The sequence below is a fragment of the Canis lupus genome, chromosome 31, assembly GCF_011100685.1.
Source record: "Canis lupus familiaris isolate Mischka breed German Shepherd chromosome 31, alternate assembly UU_Cfam_GSD_1.0, whole genome shotgun sequence".
In the NCBI taxonomy this organism is placed as follows: domain Eukaryota; kingdom Metazoa; phylum Chordata; class Mammalia; order Carnivora; family Canidae; genus Canis; species Canis lupus.
In genome coordinates this window covers 31,933,707-31,953,576 of record NC_049252.1, presented here as the reverse complement: position 1 = coordinate 31,953,576, position 19,870 = coordinate 31,933,707, and the positions used below count along the sequence as shown (strand labels likewise).

General features: G+C 37.6%; 1 protein-coding gene across 1 annotated transcript in view; it reads right to left on the bottom strand.

Annotated features, from left to right (window-relative positions):
• Positions 1-19,870, bottom strand: part of TTC3 (tetratricopeptide repeat domain 3) — a 116,775-nt gene that overhangs the window by 68,742 nt on the left and 28,163 nt on the right. Inside the window, 6 exon segments of the mRNA XM_038581468.1 lie at positions 488-548; positions 3,472-3,535; positions 5,145-5,265; positions 6,090-6,135; positions 7,078-7,240; positions 16,301-16,355. Of these exon segments, the coding sequence (XP_038437396.1) occupies positions 488-548; positions 3,472-3,535; positions 5,145-5,265; positions 6,090-6,135; positions 7,078-7,240; positions 16,301-16,355 (510 nt within the window).

Here is a 19,870-nt window from a genome sequence, read left to right as displayed (position 1 = left end):
TTCATTAGTGAACACGTTCCTTTAAGGAGAACTACTTTCTTAAAAGGGCCCCTAAAAACACACAAACCCATGCCTGTATGTGCAGAGTAAGCACCAGATGGCCAAGAACTTGTTAATGGAGAATTCCTAAAGGAAGCCTCTAGAGAAGCAACTGTGGGAGAGGTGAAGTAAGTAAATAGGGAGAAGACATAATTCTCACTTTATACTTCTCTGAATATTTTTTTCTTCTCATGAGCATGTATTTTGTGATTTTTAAGAATTAACGCTGATAGATCTCGTATTCTATGCCTTTCAGATATTGGCTAACATTCAGATTTAATAATCCTTTGGCTAAAACTGACACACTCCACAAGATACACCCTTGATATGTGAAAGGGATTTTAGTACTCATTATATAGCTACTACTTAAAAGATCCTTTGTTTTTCCCCTTTTACTTTTTTCTTAAGAGGAGGCTATGGGGGGGAGGGGCACAAATAAAAAACATACCTGAACTTCTCCAATTCATTGTTTCGAGATTTTTGTTTTCCTTTGTATTTTGGAGTCTGACCTGTGAATACAAAGTATTTGTTCCTGAAACCTGTTCATAAAAATCAACAAGCCTGAAAGCAAATTAATTGAAAATATGTAAATTGGAATAAGCAGCAAAGGAAACATTTTATGTAACTACAAACAGGTAAAAAAAAAACAGCTAAGATGACACAGATCTATGTATACTATAAAATTGTGAATGTAAATTACAATATTATTTAGATAGGTCATAGTTCCTATTTTCAGGTAGTCTATAATCAGATGGGGAAAAAAAGACAGTCACCAGTAATTACACAACAACCACCTTTAGGAAAAAGAGAAGATAGCATGCTGTTACTAACATATTAATTCCATAGTAACTGCTCTTATAAACTCACTGAGGTGGAAATCATTAAATTTGAGTGGCCAGGAAAAGTATTAGTGGGGATGCAGCATGTGTATTTAGCTTTAAGAAACAAGTAGAACTTGGGGCACCTGGTGGCTCAGTTGGCTAAGTATCTGATTTTGGCTCAGGTCATGACCTCAGAGTCCTGGGACAGAGCCCACAGCAGCTCTATGCTCAGCGGGGAGTCAGCTTGTGTCTCCCCCCGCCCTACTCCTCCCCCTGCTTGTGCTTGCTCTCTAATAAATAAATAAATACAATCTTAAAAAACGAAACAAACCCAAGAATGACATTCACTTTAAGAAACTCTAAGTAAACCTGTGTGATCTGGTGAGCTGGGTAAGAAGAGAAGGTTGGAAAAGGGCGGCAAAGGCCAGCTGAGGGGAGTGCTCGGAGGTCCTTTGCTTCTGATACTTCAGCTTTATGAGCCTAGCATTGGTCCCATGGGCAAGAGTTGGGGGAAACATGCACAAAGTTGAGTAGAAGGGAGCACAGGAATAGGGACAGGGTGTTTTTGATGGAAACTTTGGGGAGAGACAGCAGAGGCAAGTCAGAACCAATGTATTAAGAAGAGAATCAGAACCAAGCTGGTGGATGGCCTTAGAAAACAAAAGTGGCTTCTGGAAAGGCAAAAGAGTTTTAATTTGATTCCTGCAGTTTGATTTTGGGCAAAACTGTAGCTTTAACCCTGGGACCTCAATTTCTTTAACTGAATACAAATGCTGAAATGTGGGTGGTATTTATTTACTTAAATGTGCTATCCAATACTAACAGCCTAAGAAACATCAATAAATTATTTTTTTAAGATTTTATTTATTCATGAGACACAGAGAGAGAGAGAGAGACAGAGACAGAGACACAGGCAGAGAGAGCAAGCTCCCTGCAGGGAGCCCAATATGGGATTTGATCCCAGACCCTGGGGATCACGACCTGAGCCAAAGGCAGACACTCAACCACTGAGCCACTCATGTGCCCTGAAATATTAATAAATTAAAAGGTGTTTTCCAAAAGAAAAGTTTTATCTTCAAAGATATTTTCATGTGCTATTAGACTTACATCAGGTAAGACAATCACCTGAGTCTCCCTCTTTACAGTTTTCCAACATGCTAGCCAAATGGGAATGGCTAGGGGTAAATAGCTGGAAATGTGGCCCTGGAGCCTAAGAAAAGACAGAACTGAGGGAAGCAAAAGACAGAAATGGTTGCCAGAAACAGAAACACTGAAAAGAAAACAAAAGAGCCAACAAACAAGAAAAAGGAAAAGAGAGCGAGATGATCACTAACCAGGTCAGCAATCTCACCAAAATAAACCTGGGATGAGCACATGGAAGACTTAGACAAAATACTTGTATCTAACAGCAACCTTGAGTCATCAAGAAAATCCATATTTTTCTTAAACTCTGTTTTAAAAGCCAGGGAAGCATATAATCCACTTTAGGATGATTTTCAACAAAATCTGGCCATGTAAAGGGAAACTGAGAAATAAATGGAGCATGAATTTTTGCTTCTCTGGACCCTTAATTTCCCAATGATGCCAAGTAAACAAAGTCCCACTGTGTGTCTGTGTATTTACTAGATGCAGAAATAAACATATGCACTAAGCACATACAAGTTAAACTGGTATCAGCCTAAAGCATTTTCAACATCACCCCCAACAGGGTGAAAGTTAGTTCTTAACAGATGAAAAAAAAAAATCTAACTTTTTAAATATATAAAGCACAGGGATCCCTGGGTGGTGCAGCGGTTTAGCGCCTGCCTTTGGCCCAGGGCGCAATCCTGGAGACCCGGGATCAAATCCTACGTCGGGCTCCCGGTGCATGGAGCCTGCTTCTCCCTCTGCCTATGTCTCTGCCTCTCTCTCTCTCTCTGTATGACTATCATAAATAAATAAAAATTAAAAAAAAAATATATATATATAAAGCACAAATGTACGTACAGGACATAAATGGATAAACAGTTATTTGTGGTAGGAGGGCAAACAGGAAAAAAATATGTCTAAAAAGCCACCTGGGACATGGACAGGGTCAACTAATGAAATTAAAGCTGAAAAATACTGGCCTTGGGCACCTGGGTGGCTCACTTGATTGAGCATCTGCTTCAGCTCAGGTCATGATCCCTGGGACCTGGGATCAAGCCCCGAGTCAGGCTCCCTGCTCAGCAAGGAGTCTGCTTCTCCCTCTCCCTCTGCAGATCCCCCTACTTGAGCTCTCTCTCTCTCTCTAGTGCTCCCTCTCTTTCTCACTCTCTCTCAGATAAATAAAATCTTTAAAAATTAAAAAAAAAACAAAAACAAAACACTGGCCTCATGGAAATTAGGTAGCAGATCAAAGAGTTTCATCCTCCCTTTCTACATTTATTTGAATTTCTGAAATTAAATGTATTAAATAATATGAAAAGACCGAGCACTGATTTCAAATAAGTATTCAATGTTTTCTTAACATAGAAGCATTATAAAGTAAAAGAGCAACAGCAGATGTACGTGAGGTTCGTGCAAACATTGGGGCTGGAGTTTTAAGAACGCTACCTTAATTCAGCAACAACTTACTAAGGAAAAAACTTACCTGATGGTGGTAGAAATTCAGGATGACAGTCACAATCATCTACCTTCAAAGCTTCATCTACCACCTATCCATGAAAACAAAATTCATGAGATTTTCAAAAAATAAAGCCATAAAGCACTCAATTGCTAAATAATAAAACAGAATGGAACAGAATTTACCCAACAGCCTAAAATCAACAGATAATTAGGCCTAAGTGAGGGAACAAACAAAATGATATCTAGTGATAATATGACAAATTCTCTAATGATAATTCTACTTCCAACACCTGGCATGATGCCTGACAGATTATTTAATAAGTGTACTGAATAAATACTATTGCATCCTTCCCTGTATGCTCCTCTCTCTAACTGAATACAGCCTCCGAGATTTTCATTACTAACAATAAAAGGACTACACAGTGAGTTGGAAAAGCTCCTTTAAATGCCTACCAGCCACATACTCCAAAATATCATTTCCTTTTCTCTTAGAAAACCCTGGAGAGAAATATTAACGTGGACTTGGTGATATGTGCTGAGCTTTTAGTATACAACTGTCAGAGGAAAACTCCAATTGAGGATATCTAGGATATCAATTAGAGTCAGGATAGAAGGCCTAGAGGTGCCTCAAAAACCAAGAGGCCTGGGTGCTGGTAAGCACAGTAGGGAGTCAAGGCTGGGGACCACTGCTGGGAAGAGCAACAGGAGGCTACACAAATGCCACACAAATGCCTCAGGCAGAGATGGGGAAGGCGTGCCCCCAGGCCCAATATAACCCAAGTCCTGTGGGCGAGCTCATGCAGTGCCAGGCAGCCGAGTAGACTACAAAAAAAAGGGAGGAAAAGAAAAATTGGAAGCACTGTAAGAAGAAAAATCGGAAGCACTGTAAGAAGGTCTGGTGACATGGCCACCAGACCTCACTGTCACTCATTCCCCAGGGGCTGTTTGAGAGACATGTAAAGCAGGAAAGGCATACAAAGAGAACTACCCAAGTGGTAAAATGATATTTAGAAGAACACATTTTGAAAACACACCAATGTGATTTCAAAAGAAACTCTGTGACAGGGCAGCCCCGGTAGTGCAGCGGTTTAGTGCCGCCTGCAGCCCAGGGTGTGATCCTGGAGACCCGGGATCGAGTCCCACATCAGGCTCCTTGCATGGAGCCTGCTTCTCCCTCTACCTGTGTCTCTGCCCCCCACCCCCCCCCCCGTGTTTCTCATGAATAAATAAATAAATAATTCTTAAAAAAAAAAAAAAAAGAAATTCTGTGACACTTGAAATATTTTCCTCATGTAGACGAAGGACATAGTGGAATATTTATTAAAAAGAATCATTCTCAAAAAAAAAAAAAAGAAAAAAAGAAAAGAAAAAGAATCATTCTTGGGACACCTGGGTGGCTCAGTGGTTGAGTATCTCCCTTCAGCCTGGACTTGATCCCGGAGTTGTAGGATCGAGTCCCACATCGGGCTCCCTGCACAGAGCCTGCTTCTCCCTCTGCCTGTGTCTCTGCCTGTCTCTCGTGAATAAATAAAATCTTTAAGAAGAAAAAAAAGAATCATTCTCTTTGCTTTCATTGGAAAAAGGAATTCATATCATCAAAATATTTAATTTCCATTATTACTGGAATACTATTGTAAAAACATGAGACTATCTATAGTTGAAGAAATCATTTTAATTTTCGTTTTTTACTGAACCTACCTTTAGATTCTGATTACCACCGTTTGCCATTTCGCGGTTAGTTTTTCTGGAATCTTTTTCAGTTTCCACAAAGTTAAGTGAAGTACTAAATGCAGGTGCTGATAAACTAGGTATGTAGGCCCTGAATAGGAAATAAAAGAAATAATTTATTTCTGCTCATTAGCATGCATTTTTAAAAGTTATCCTTCAAATAAACAAGTTCCAGCAAATATTGTCCTTTTTTCCTTGGAAGAAGGGTAATACTTAAAAGAATCTACCTCTGACATTGGGTTTTATATACAAATATTACTTTAAATTTCATAGTAAAAACTCAAAATAGATTAAGAACAGTTCAATAATATATTCTGGTTTCTAATATTAAAATAAGTAAGTCTTCTGGTTTTAAATTTAACAGCTTCAGTATCTTAGGCATCTAACATATGTGGAGGAAAAAAACATCTATTTTAATTGCCAAGTAATAAATATAGAACCCTGGCTGCTATTTGTTTTCTTGTGAGCATACTTGAATCTGTCTGTTGTCTATTTCTAACAGAAAGCGTCCTAGTCTTAGAAAAGAACCAAGAGGCTGGATGTACATGTTTTCAGGACAGGAGCTTAGAGTTAAAGGTACAGACTGTGTTCTGTTCTCTGCTGTCATGACCCTCAATTGAAAAAGTACTCCCATCCAAGCATAATGACATCCAATTAACACTTCACCCATATTTTCCCAGAGGTTTAGGCTACTGATCTCCCATAAATACACATGCAAATGGCTCAGTAAAACAGTCCACAAAATAAATCTGACATTCACAGGTCACCTGATCTTAGACACAAACCCTTCTTCCTTCTCTCCTCAACTTTACTGTGGTTGCTATGAGCCACAAAGCATCAGATACAGTAATTCTGAAATTTATAGGGCAGAGCCATCCCAAGTAACAGCTACTGATCTGATTGGTATTGACTCACCTGCTTTCATAAAAGGCTTTAATTGGATTTCTAGTTGGTGTTCGACCTATAAAAACCAATCACACACATACATAGTAATCAGTGGATTGGCAATACATACTTTGAAGAGATTTTCAAATATCCTTTAAGTTGACAGTAAGAACATCAAATTTACAGAACTGAAAAATAAACCTAAATAATTCTTATTTCCAGATGTTTTTAGTTTTCAGGATAGCTTCAGCAAAATGTTACATAGCCTTATTTGACATCCCATTACATTGATCATTGACTACATGCAGCAGTATATAAATCCAAATCAGAGATGGTACCTGTCTTCAAGGAGCTCACAATCTTATTTATAATCATGTTATGTTGGATGATAACAGCTCAGCTTCCTAAGACACTAAATACCCAAAGCAGAAAAAATAGGAAAGACCTATAAACTGAAAGCATAGAGTAAGGGAATTTCAGGCATTGGAGAAAGCAAAATCACTTAAGAAAGAAAACAAGTGAATGAAAATCTAGAATTCCTAGCCCGAACAGCTGATTTCTGATATATGTGTCTGTACCCACATACAGATGTATATAAGCGTATGTGTTCAGCATGCTACAGAATGAACCACACACTTGGTGCAAAAACATCAAACGACTCTACTGAAGGGTCTTTAGAAATGACTAAAATGGAGGAAAAAACTTTAAACAATTTTGTTTCAAAAGGCTTCATTTTCTTCAAAATCTCAAGGCATATTTTTCTATAGAAGAATAATCATTTGTTATGTTTCAAATAAAAATACAAATAATTTATAATTACCTAGTGGAATATAACACTAATGTACGTACTTCCACACAAACAGAAATGGAAAACTTCAGTGACTTGACCAAGATAATGTAACAAAATAAGCACAAATCACCTGAGAGTTGACTTATGATCCTCCATTAATCCAAGAAACACACCTTCAAGAGTTTTAAAGGGAATTCAACTGTAACCAAAGAATCTTAGGTGAAATACCTTGCAGGTCTTCTATTTGTTTTTGTAACTTTACATGCTGCTGAATTAGATCCTTGATTCCCTCAGGGTCATTTTTACAGAGTTTTTGAGCTTTTATGTTTGCTTGCAGGGCCCAGTCATATTCCCCCAGCATAGAAAGAGCAGCACAATAACGATAATGACCCTGTTCCAAAAGATAAATTTAATTTTTTCTCAAAAATATGCTTAAGTTAAAGAAAATAGATAAGGAAAAATATTTTGCTTGAAAACTGATTACTCAAAATGTTAGATTAGGATCCTACCAATAAAAAAATTTTTTAAATGTTAATACCTCTCAGGAAATAAAATTACCTAAATGAACTAAAAGTGAAATTATCAAAGTATTTATAATAATTTTAACTAGAAATCAGTATTTTTGCTTATGAGATTTTTGTACCCCAAAGAAAATAATTCAACCTTTATTACAGTTTACTAGTAAAGAACAAAATATATTACTTTGTGCCAAATAAAATACAAAAAACACTCATTATAAATAACTTTATTTTTTTCAAAAATATTTTAAGGTAGTAATAGTCTCTAAGTCATCACATTCCCTACATTTTCGAAATTAAACAAATTTTAGAGCTGGAAGGAACAATCAGCTTATAAGTGGTTTTTCGGACCCCCGAAGAGCATGATCACAAATAAGGGGTGCATCTAGGTTAGATCTTCCATTCAGCTTGTTCTTAATCAACTTTTAATTATTCCATCTCTAAGTGTTGTGCTTGGTTTTAAGAAAAGATCGGAAAATCACTCATTTACTCAATTCCAATTATCAGGGCTTTTGGTTTTGTTTGCTACAGAACCACATAGTCCTGTCTGGCCTGATTTATGCATTTTGGGAAATCTCTATCTCAAGGATGAATATTTTAATCTAGAAAGCTAATATAACCAAACCTGAGACTAACTCAACCACCTCTTCTAGCTACTCACAAACTGAACTTCCATTGAAGGCACAGTATCTCCACTTGAGAACTGACTTACCGTGAGAGACGCTAGAAATTGGCCTACTGTCACACTTACTCAGAGGCAAACCAAAGAATACTGACCTTAGGACTTTGAGTCCAGAGTTTCTTCCTCTTTACTACAGATTTAACAAAGGACATTCTCACTCTATGAGAAACTACTGAGTCAGAAATAAGTGACCCCTTTAGGAAAGATGAGCTTTTCACTAAAAAAAAAAGGCCAGAATCAACCACAGGGACCTTTGTTTATGCAGGTTCCATCCATATATAATCCTGTTCTGTGTACCAACCCAATCTGTAAATTCTGAAGCACTTTTTTAGCCAGACTATTTAGGCTCAGATCAAAGATTCCAATTCAGATTGCATTTGCTTAAACTTCGCTTTTCCTCAAAAGGCATATGAAGACAGATTTCTCAGATATGCTATAAGACTAACATCCTATCCTCCAGGAATATTCCAACTTCAAAATTTAGGTAACTACATAAAAAAAATAAGTCACAGCATAAAAAATATGATAGATTATAAACCATACCTGCTAAATTTGTAGAAAATATTTTTTTCTTTTCCTCATCCCCACCTCCTAATCTCCCATCTTCCTCATCTTTTGCTGGATTCCCTAAACTCTGTAAAACGTAGTATAGGGTCTACTGGTTGAGAAAGGAGTTTATTCAGATCTCACTGCTAAAGTTATCTGAATGAAGCTTAAATTAAAGGCATCTCAGAGTTTCCTGAACTCAAAACAATACAGTTTTGCTTTTCTTTGACACTACCTCATTCTATCACATATATAGAAATTTCCTGTTGTTATGTGCCTAGCATCCTCTCCTTTTGGGTGCCACAATGTCCCTACACCCCACAGTAATGGCAGGACTGGGACTAGTGCTCCATCCCAAAAATTAAGGGAGAGAAGTATATGACCCAGGAGACTGATCCATCGAAATGCACCATTTTCCAGGTCATAGGATCCGTCTATTCGTGGGTACATGGATCAGGATCAGTCTGAGGCATCCCTTAGTTGTAATATATAGGTACTAAAAGATTAGGTTCGGGGATCCCTGGGTGGCTCAGCGGTTTAGCGCCTGCCTTTGGCCCAGGGCGCAATCCTGGAGTCCTGGGATCAAGTCCCACGTCGGGCTCCCGGAATGGAGCCTGCTTCTCCCTCCTCCTGTGTCTCTGCCTCTCTTTCTCTCTGTCTATCATAAATAAATAAATAAATCTTAAAATAATAAAATAAAATAAAATAAAATAAAATAAAATAAATAAATAAATAAATAAAATAAAATAAAATATTAGGTTCCTTTGCCACTAGAATTAAATTATTAAGGATATGAGTTTGGGGCTCCTACTACATGGTAAAAGTCTTTTAAAAAATGAAGCCAAGAGGGATCCCTGGGTGGCGCAGTGGTTTGGCGCCTGCCTTTGGCCCGGGGCGCGATCCTGGAGACCCGGGATCGAATCCCACATCGGGCTCCCAGCATGGAGCCTGCTTCTCCCTCTGCCTGTGTCTCTGCCTCTCTCTTTGTGACTATCATGAATAAATAAATAAAATCTTTAAAAAAAAAAAAAAAAATTGAAGCCAAGAGAGCCTACACTATGATTACCACTTCTGGTAAAGATGGAATTAACAGGGATTTGGATTTACACTCTTGCCTAAAACAAACAAACAAGGACAAAATATATGAAACAAAGGTTGGCAAGAAACTGAATATCAGGCAACAAAAGAAAGTGACCCCCAAGAGATGAGAAACACATAAAACAAAAGCCCTATGATTGATTGGTCCAGCTTACTGAATGGAATTTCTAAATTTCTAATTTCTAATGGAATTTCTATAGCACAGGGAGAAGGAACCCAGGCATGGACTGCAATTTCAGTTCAGGAGACAGCGACAGGAGTCCAGGAGAGCCAAGGTAGTGCAAGTTCACAGCACAAAGGGAGAGAGAGGAGGCTGCTCCACAGAGAACTCCAGAGATCCTCACATGGTGCCCCCACATTAAGTCTTGAGATGAGTACTAATCAGTACATACATGTGGGACAACTACCCAAAACTCAAACCAGGGAAAGAACCACTAGAAAGGCTAATAAGGAAACAACAGTCAGCATTCCCACAGGGCCAGGAACAATTCTTGTTTCCACCAGCCAGAGTGGAAAACATCATAATTCATGGAATAACAGGCAGAGTATTCAGAAGCATTTTGCTTCAGTTATAGATAAAAAGATAGCCCTTGACCAAATACCACTATGTTCCCAATCTATCAAAGCTTAAAACAGGACTCCAAAGAATTACACTGTTTCCAAGTAACTTTACTGCATCCCAAAATGAAGCTCAAAAATATTTACAGATACACAAAAATATCAGTAAAAACAATGTCTTGCATCCAAAAAAATATCATTAGGTATGCAAAGAAGGAAAATGTGATCTATAAGGAAGAAACAATCGAAGAGTCAGAAATGACACATATGATAGAATTGGTAGACAAGAACATTAGAACAATTATAAACATATTCCATTACGTGCAAGAAACTAAAAGAAAGACTGAATGTATCTGAATGTATCAAGATGTGAAATACATAAGGAATACTCAAACTGAAATTCTAAAGATGGAAGTTTCATCATTTAAGATGAAAAATACATTGGAAGAAAATTGGGGCAGATTAGACATTGCAGAAGGAAAAAAAAAATCAGTGAACTCAATACAGCAATAGAACCCACCTAACAAGAAACACAGAATTAAAAGGGATAAAGGAGACTGAAAACAAAGCTAACAAAAAACCAAAACTGAGAAATGGGGAAAAAAATGTGTATAGATTCAGATCCAGTCATGCCTACAGGTAATGCCTAGACTTTTCAATTAAGTGTGAACCAACTACTTAGGCCAAATCTGAGTTAGGTTTTGTCACTCACAAACAAGAGTCTTAATATACCCCTCAATATTAAAAAGTTCTTGTGGACATCTGTGAGGCTACTAGTTTATATGCTATATAACAATATCAGAAGGCAATGCAAAAAGAAATGTCAACAAATGTCTACTGATAATACCAGAAAAATTGCCACTCTTTGGTATACAATGACACACTCTCTTGAGCCTGAAAGCACGTGTAGGGCAGCTGGCATTGTATCAGTCTTCTCTATCTGGAAAGAAGGAAGAACAATGGCCCACCTTCACAGAAATCTAAAGAGAACCTTCTTATACAGCTTTACATCATAGAGGAGAGACTCAACAGACGTAGACTCATAGTTCATCTAAAGTAGAAGTACAGAATGCACCTTGCACAGTTCACCTTTGCTTTGGAAGCTTAAGCCACCTTTTAATGAGCACTTCTTTCCAGTAAAATAAAATGAAAAAAAAAAAATGACCTAGATATAGTAACCAAATGTTTTTAATACGTACTAGGATTTGTGTTTTGCATCTACACAAATATTTCTACAATCATCACAAAACATTCCTATTTAAATAAAGTGAATGAACCCACATAAATATAGTCAACAGATCTTTGACAAAGATAACAAAGGCAATACAATGAAGTAAAGACAGCCTTTTCAACAGTGACACTGGAGCATCTATATTAAAAAAAAAAAAATGCATCTAGACCTTACATCCTTCACAAAAATTAACGTAAAAGGAATCATAGAACTAAATGTAAAAATGCAAAAAAAAGGTAATGACTTTAAAGACACAATACCAAAGGCAAGTACCATGAAAGAAATAACTGATAAGCTGGACTTTTTTATAAAAGATTTTATTTATTTATTCATAAGAGATACATGGGGGGGGGGGGCAAAGACACAGGCAGAGGGAGAAGCAGGCTCCATGAAGGGAGCCTGATGCAGGACTCAATCCTGGGACCCCAGGATCACACCCTGGGCTGAAGGCAGGTGCTAAACCACTGAACCACTCAGGGATCCCCATAAGTTGGACTTTAATTAAATTAAAAACTGCTCTCTGAAAGTTGCTGTCAAGAAAATGAGAAGATAAGCCACAATCCAGAGAAAATATTTATCAAAGACTAATCTGTTAAGGTCTATTATGCAAAATACACAAAAACTCTTAAAAATTCAACAATAATGGGGATCCCTGGGTGGCTCAGAGGTTTGGCGCCTGCCTTTGGCCCAGGGACTCAATCAGGTTCCCTGCATGGAGCCTACTTCTCCCTCTGCCTGTGTCTCTGCTTCTCTCTCTCTCATGAATAAATGAATACAATCTTTAAAAAAAAAAAAAAATCCAACAAGAAAACAACCCATATAAAAACGAGTCAAAGATCTTAACAGACACCTCATCAAGAAAGGTATATAGTGGCAAATGAGCATATGAAAAGCTGCTCCACATCATATGTCATTAGGAAAATGCAAATTAAAGCAAGATACTACCATATACCTATTAGGAAGGCCAAAATTCAGGACACTGACAATACCAAATGCCAAGAAGGATATGGAGTAGCAGGAACTTTCACTTGTGGCTAATGGGAATGCAAAATGGTACAGTCACTTTGGAAAACAGTTTGGCATTTCCTTAAAAAACTAAACATATTCTTGTCATATGACCCAGCAATCATACTCCTTGGTAATTACCAAAGGAGTTGAAAACATGTCTACATAAAAACCTGCACATAGGTATTTATATCAGCTTTGTTCATAATGGCCAAAACTCAAAAGCAACAAACATGTCCTTCAGTAGGTGAATTGATAAATCAACTGGTGGTGCATCTAAACAATGTAGTATTTATTATTCAGCACTAAAATGAAATCACTATCATGTCATGAAAAGACACAGCAGAAACTTAAATGCATATTATTAAAGGAAAGAGAAGGCTACCTGAGAAGGCTACATACTCTATGACATGCTGGAAAAGGTAAAACTAATGGAAACAGAAGATCAGTGGTTGCCAGGGGTTTGGACAGGCAAATCAGAGAATTTGAGGGACAGTGAAAATACTGTTTAAATCATGATAGGTAAATGTCATGATCCATTTGTCTAAACTCACATCATATATAACACTTAGGGGGACATCTGGGTGGCTCAGCGGTTGAGCATCTGCCTTCGGCTCAGGGCATGATCCTGGGATCTGGGATTGAGTCCCACAGCGGGCTCCCTGCGGGGAGCCTGCTTCTCCCCCTGCCTGTGTTTTCTGCCCCTCCCTCTGTGTTTCTCATGAATAAATAAATAAATCTTAAGATATATGTATATAAAACACTTAGGAAGTGAATCCTAAGATAAACTACGGACTTTGGGTGATTACAATGTAGGTATAAATTATAAACCTGTGTATGTTTATCAATTTTCAAATTCTACCACTCAGCTGGGGTATACTGATAATGGGGGAGGCTATGCATGTGTAGGCTTACCTTCCTTTTAATTTTGCTATGAACCTAAACTTGCTCTAAAAATGGTTTTTTAGAGAGTAAAAATTTGGGGTACCTAGGTGTCTCAGTCAGTTAGGGATCTGCCTTTGGCTTGGGCCATGATCAAGTCCCATCAGGTCCCACACTCAGCAGTCTGCTTCTCCCTCTCCCTCTCCCCCTCCCCCCTGCTCATGTGCTCTTGCTGTGTCTCATGCTCTCTCAAATAAATAAAATCTTTAAAAAAATGAAAATTTTCCGTTTGATAAATTAAACCAGAAATAAATATTCTACATGAAGTCCTCAATGTAATTCAGCATGTTTCAGTACTCTTTTTTCTAAATTGACAATAGACTAAAATACCAAATGGTAACTCTAGAAGACTAACTTCAGGGTCTGGGTTTCGGTATTAAGAATTCTATCATCCAGGATGCCCAGGTGGCTCAGTGGTTGAGCGTCTGCCTTTGGCTCAGGTCGTGATCCCGGGGTCCTGGAATCGAGTCCCACATCAGGCTCCCTGCAGGGAGCCTGCTTCTCCCTCTGCCTATGTCTCTGCTTCTCTGTCTCTCTCATGAATAAATAAATAAAATCTTTAAAAAAATTTTATCATCCATAGAATAAGTATTTTAGAGTACACGCCAAATGTCAGGGTCAGTGATCAACAAAGATTCTGTATCAAGTACAAAGATGACTCATAGTAAAAATAGCAACAAATTATTCACTCTCAAACAGAAGCATATCCAGTGCTGGATAGTCAATCCAGTTTTGTCTTTTATTTGTAAAAGTGCCTTTACCTTTCTGGGCCTAATCTCTTCATCTGTAAAATAAAGCATTTAAAAAGACTCCAAAATTTAGATGCAGGAGTCTACCTGGGGCATTTCACAATCCCTAGGCCCCAATACACATTTTGGCCACATGAATCATTATCTGGGGGACTCTAAAATTCTATGACTAATATTCATTCTAATTTAAAAACAAATGATGTAAAGTCATGAATGAAGTCTGAAACATGTATCTTTCTGTGTCTTATCTAAAGCTTTACTTTAAAAAAATTTTTTTTGTGATTTAGGAATATATACAGTGATTAGTATCATAAACACCCAGAATTAACTGCTAACATTTTGTTATATTTGCTTTAGATTGTTTTTTACTAGAAGAAATAAAACCAAACAGATATGGCTGCAATCCTCTTTGTACCCTATCTTTCCTTCTCTAACTGCCCAGGAGGAAACATTATCACGAGTTAAGTGTTTTTCTGGCCTATATGACGCTTTTATTGTTTTTTTTTTTTTTTTCATCCAACACCATTTTTTAGATCTGTAAATGTTGATAAGCCAGTTAACTTATTCCATCTGCAATCCAGTATTCGGTTCGTTCGTTCACTAAGTGCTTGCTATGTGCCAAGCAGTTGTCAGGCAGTCCAAATTCAAGAGAGAATCAACCAAACAAAAAAATCTGTCCTCGTGGAGCTCACACTGTACAGGACACACACTAAACATAGCTTAAATAATACACACAGTATGTTTATAATGTTAATCACCAAGAGGGAAAAAGTAAAGCAGGGAAAGAGGATAGGCAGGGGCAGGCTTGTCATTTTAGTAATGTGGCCAAGAAGCTTCCACCTAGGAGATTTTCAGTAAAACATGAAAGGAAATAAGGGAGCTAGCTCATACTCTGGGGGAAGGCATTCTAATTGTAGGCAGAGGTCAGAACAAGTGAAAACTGGGAGTGGACCTGGTATATTTAAGAAACAGGTGAGGAGACCAACAGGTCAACACACAGTGAAGTAGGGAGAGAGTGGTAGGTGTGAGGTCGGAGACATAATGGGTGTTTAAGAAGAGGGACAGATCAGAGCAGACCATCCCTGCCTTATCAATGGATATGTAGGTATCTGTAGTTCTATGCCATTAAAGCAACACTGCAATGACCATTTTGCATATCTTACCATGTGTACACACTGCAAAAATGTTTGTGGGGTACACACACTCAGAATCAAATAATTACAGCATATGCACATCAGAGTGCTCTCCACTTCAGTTGCAACCAATTCTCACCCACTGGTTTATGGAAGTCCTGTTGGTATACACATTCACCAATACTTGGGACTACTGGTCTCTTTAATTTTTGCCACTCTAAAGATCTAAACAATATCATATTGGTTTACTTTTACTTAGTACATGCAGATCTGTTTGGAAGCTCTTTATTCTGCTCTCTTGGTTTTGTTTTTCTAACTGTACAATTTTAAGTGCTAGGAAATAGAACATAGTTTATTCTTATTGCCCATTCAGAATTTCTCTTCTGTGAAACGCTTGTTTATTCACTTGCCCATTTTCTACTGGGTTTCCTATTTATTGCAATTCTTTGTATATTCTGGATATAATCCCTATTAGTTATATATGTTATTTATATGACAAATTATCTCCTCTCAGACTAGGACTACTACATTCATGATGTCTTTTGACATACAGAAGTTTTTAAGTTTGACAGAATCAAATTTATAAGGACCCCCCCAACACCAAATTGTGCATTTTAGGTTACATAATAAATCCTTTCCCACCTGAAGGCTGTAAAGACAGCCTCCTACTACAATTCTCCTCCTAAGTTTTAAGTTTCATAGTTAAGTCTTTAATCCACCCAGGATGTGCAGATCCTGACATCTCAAACACTAAGGTACCCTCCAGATCCTCAACATTTCTACCTGCTTCTCATTCTCCTCAGACACATATGGCTTCTCACTGCTGCATTAAGTCTCCTTTCTGATTATGGAACTGAAGATTCCCCTCTCATATTCTTGAGTTTGGCATTTTATCCACTGTTTTTACATATAGATTTACATCCTGTACACAGATTTTTCATAAAGTTATACAGCAATACCTGCCCAATGTAAAGATAAAAGAAACCTACCTTCGTCCAATTGCTCTTCAGGATAGTGGCTCTCTTTCCATCACCAAGTGCATTTCTAAAAAGAAAAACAAGAAATATTCATTTTTATTTTTTAACAAAGGCAGTATAAATTGTGTATCTATTTGTACTTCTTGAATTTTCTAGAAATAACCTAGTTAAAAATAATTTTTAATTTTTAAAAATCCATATATGTCCATTATAGGAAATTTGGAAAATACAGAAAAGTAAAACAAAAGGAAAAAGTCACCCAGAGTCACAATCACAACTACCCAGGAATAAGTACTTTTCCTACTTCTGGAGTGTTTCCTACACATCTTGTCTACATCTTATCTATATCTAACTTTTTACTATCTGCATAGTTTTTCTACACTATTTTTGCACATCAGCAAGACTTCCGGTCTCCAGAAAGATAACTCCCAGATCTTTCATACATCAGGTAAACTACAGTAGACAGAGCATAAAAGCTGAGACAGATGGGAATTAAGTTCAATACAATCACTAACTCTCCTCGGGATTATTTAGGAAGTTTTTAAACTCTCTGGCCCACATTCTCATATGTAAAATGAGGATAATAATTAGTTTAAGCCAATCATGGCAATTTCATTCTCCTTTCTACTGACTGGTTTGGGGAGTCATATGACCCAGTGCTGGCCAATGAGAGCTAAGAGAACTCATCACTCTTAAAAAGAGATTACAAGGAAGAACAAAACTAGGTAACTTACACTATCAGACAGCAGGACCCACTAAAAGGCTATATATAGTTAAAAAAAAAGAAAAGTCTATCTAAATACAGATGACCTGATCAACAGATTAGGATAAACAAATCAGAAACAGATGCTTACATACCGTCACCTGATCTATACGACAAAGATGACCACTGCAGTGCGTGGAGGAAACATATTCTTAAGAAAGAGTGATGAGTCCATTAGACATTCATACCTATCTTGAACTCTACCTCTCATCTCACTAAATACAAAGTTAAACAATCAAGCCTTTAAAAGAAACACAGAACATTTTGGTGATGTTAGAGAAGGCAAAGACTACAAACAGAACCCAAAAAAGTGTTCATTATAGAAAGAAAAACTGATAAATGGCATTATGTTAAAGTTAGCATCATTTGTTTGTGAAAAAAAAGAAATATCAAAAGTGAAAAAGCAAGCCAGAGTGTGAGAAGCTATTTCTAATACATATATTTGACCAATGACTCAAATCCAAAAAAAGTTTTAAAAACCTAATAAGACATTCAACTCAAAAAAGAAAGAAAGAAAAAAAAAAAAAAAACAGCAAAAGATTCCAAACAGGCACTTCACAGGAAAATATCTAAGTGGTCAATAAGCATATGAAAAGATGCTCAACTTAAATATCCTTAATGGACTTAAGAAAATGCAAATTAAAATCACAGCACTGTATCACTACATACCCATCAGAATGTCTAAATGAAATGACACAAAATAATAAGTGTTAGTGAGGACATGGAACTGAAACTCTCATATGCTGCTGGCAGGAGTGTAAAACCATACAACCATATAGGAAATTATGTATGAAAGCTGAATATAAGCATACCCTCGTTCCAGCAACTCCACTCCTTAATTAGATTCTCAACAGAAATGAATACATATGTTCACAATGATACTATCTGTAAAAGCCAAATACTAGAAACTACCCAAATGTCCATCAACATTAGAATGGATAAAATGTGGTATATTCATGCAATAGATGAACACTTTACAACTCCATGCAACAATATGGATCTCGAAAACAATGCTGAATGCCAAACATAAAAGAGCACATACCATGACTGTTTACATTGCACAAAAACAGGCAAAACTAACCCACGGTGTTGGAAGATGGGACAGTAGTTATCCTGGGGAAGAAGGTGGGTAGGCTAGGAGGAGGGAAAAGGGGAATTTCTGGGTACTGATTACACATGTAAGGCTTCTGAAAATTCAACCTATATACTTATGAAATACACACTTCTCAGTATGTGTTATTTTTTTCTGAAGATTACAAGAACCATTCTTTTGCTAGAGATGGCAATGTCCAGTTTATGATCTGAATCACAATAGCCAGAGGAGACAGCCTGAGCTCCAAGTGACCCACTGGGGCTAGAAAAATCCTAGGTCTTTGATGACATTGCTGAGGCACTAAATATATAACCCTAGAGCCACCTTCTTACGGATTTCTTGAATGAGGTTAAGTTTTCTTCACCATTTAAACAGGGTTTTCTGTTATTTGTGACCAAACACATCCTAATTCAAAAGCACAACTCGTCTCCCCACTGCTTCCCTCTGCAAATACTTTTAACAGCTGCCTATACAATCTCCATTTCCTCTCATCTCAACCCACTCCAACCCAGGATCTATTCCAAGCTTCCCACTCACACTCTCCCTATAACTAAAAGATGTCCATATTGCTCAATCTAAATTCCATTTGGCTTCTCAGCAACAACAGGTACTACTGGTCACTTTCTCTTCCTTCCATATCATACTTCGAGTTTTCCTCTTAACCTCTCTGGCTACCCGTAAGTCTCCCCTGCAGGTTCATTTTCCCTTAATTGGTCACTATTTGTGTCGCTCAACGCGCGGTCCCAGTTCTCAGCTTATACTTGTTCTACACCAATAGGTCTCAACCTTGGCTACACGAATACCACCTGGGACGCTGTTAGAAGCCCAATGCCCAATTAATTAAATCCAAAATCTCTGGGTTGGGGGTATTTCTTCCAAGGTCAATTCCAGGGTGCAAAGTTGGGAGCCATCTCCCCAAATAACCTCATTCACATTTGCAACGTCAAATCATCTAGGTTAACTATCCCAAATATGCATCTCTTACCCAAATATTTTCCTTGGAGTCCCAGACCCACATAATTCATTGCCAGTGTGACATTCCAACTAAGACCCTTCAAGTACACTTCCACTCAGGATGTCTAAGAGTGAAGTTGAGTTCTACTTCCTGTATCTCTTCCAGTGATCCCAGTGTTAGGGAGCGAGCCTATAATCCATGAAGTGGCTGAAGGCAGAAACGTCAAAATAGTTCCAAACACCAAACCATAAGCAACTTCTGTCCATTTTACCTCCAAAATATCTCAAATCCTTCCACTTCTCCATTTCCACTACCATTACCCTGCTCTAAGCTACCATCACTTCTGGCCTAGAGTACTGCAACAGCCTTTTAACCCACGTTCAGGTTGCACCCCCTCCATTCTCACTACACTGATCTTTCTAAAGAACTAATCATGCCATCTCATCTCGATTTAAAATCCTTTACTTCTTGATGCTCTTCAAGGCCATATTTATGTAGCCTACAAGAGCCTCTTTGGTCTAGTTCCTGACCACCACTCCCCTCTGTATTCGGCCATCCACCATACTATTAATTCCATGGATGCAACATCCTCCCTCCCAGTGCTGGCCCACTGTCTAGAATATAGGAACTATGTCTGGTTTTGCTTATTTCTGACATAGCTAGATGCAGAAGTCCAATCATATTTGTTGAATCAACGCTGAATGTTATTGTAATCAATATACAAAATTATAACTATAGGTACTATGTTATAATCACATAATTCTAAATACC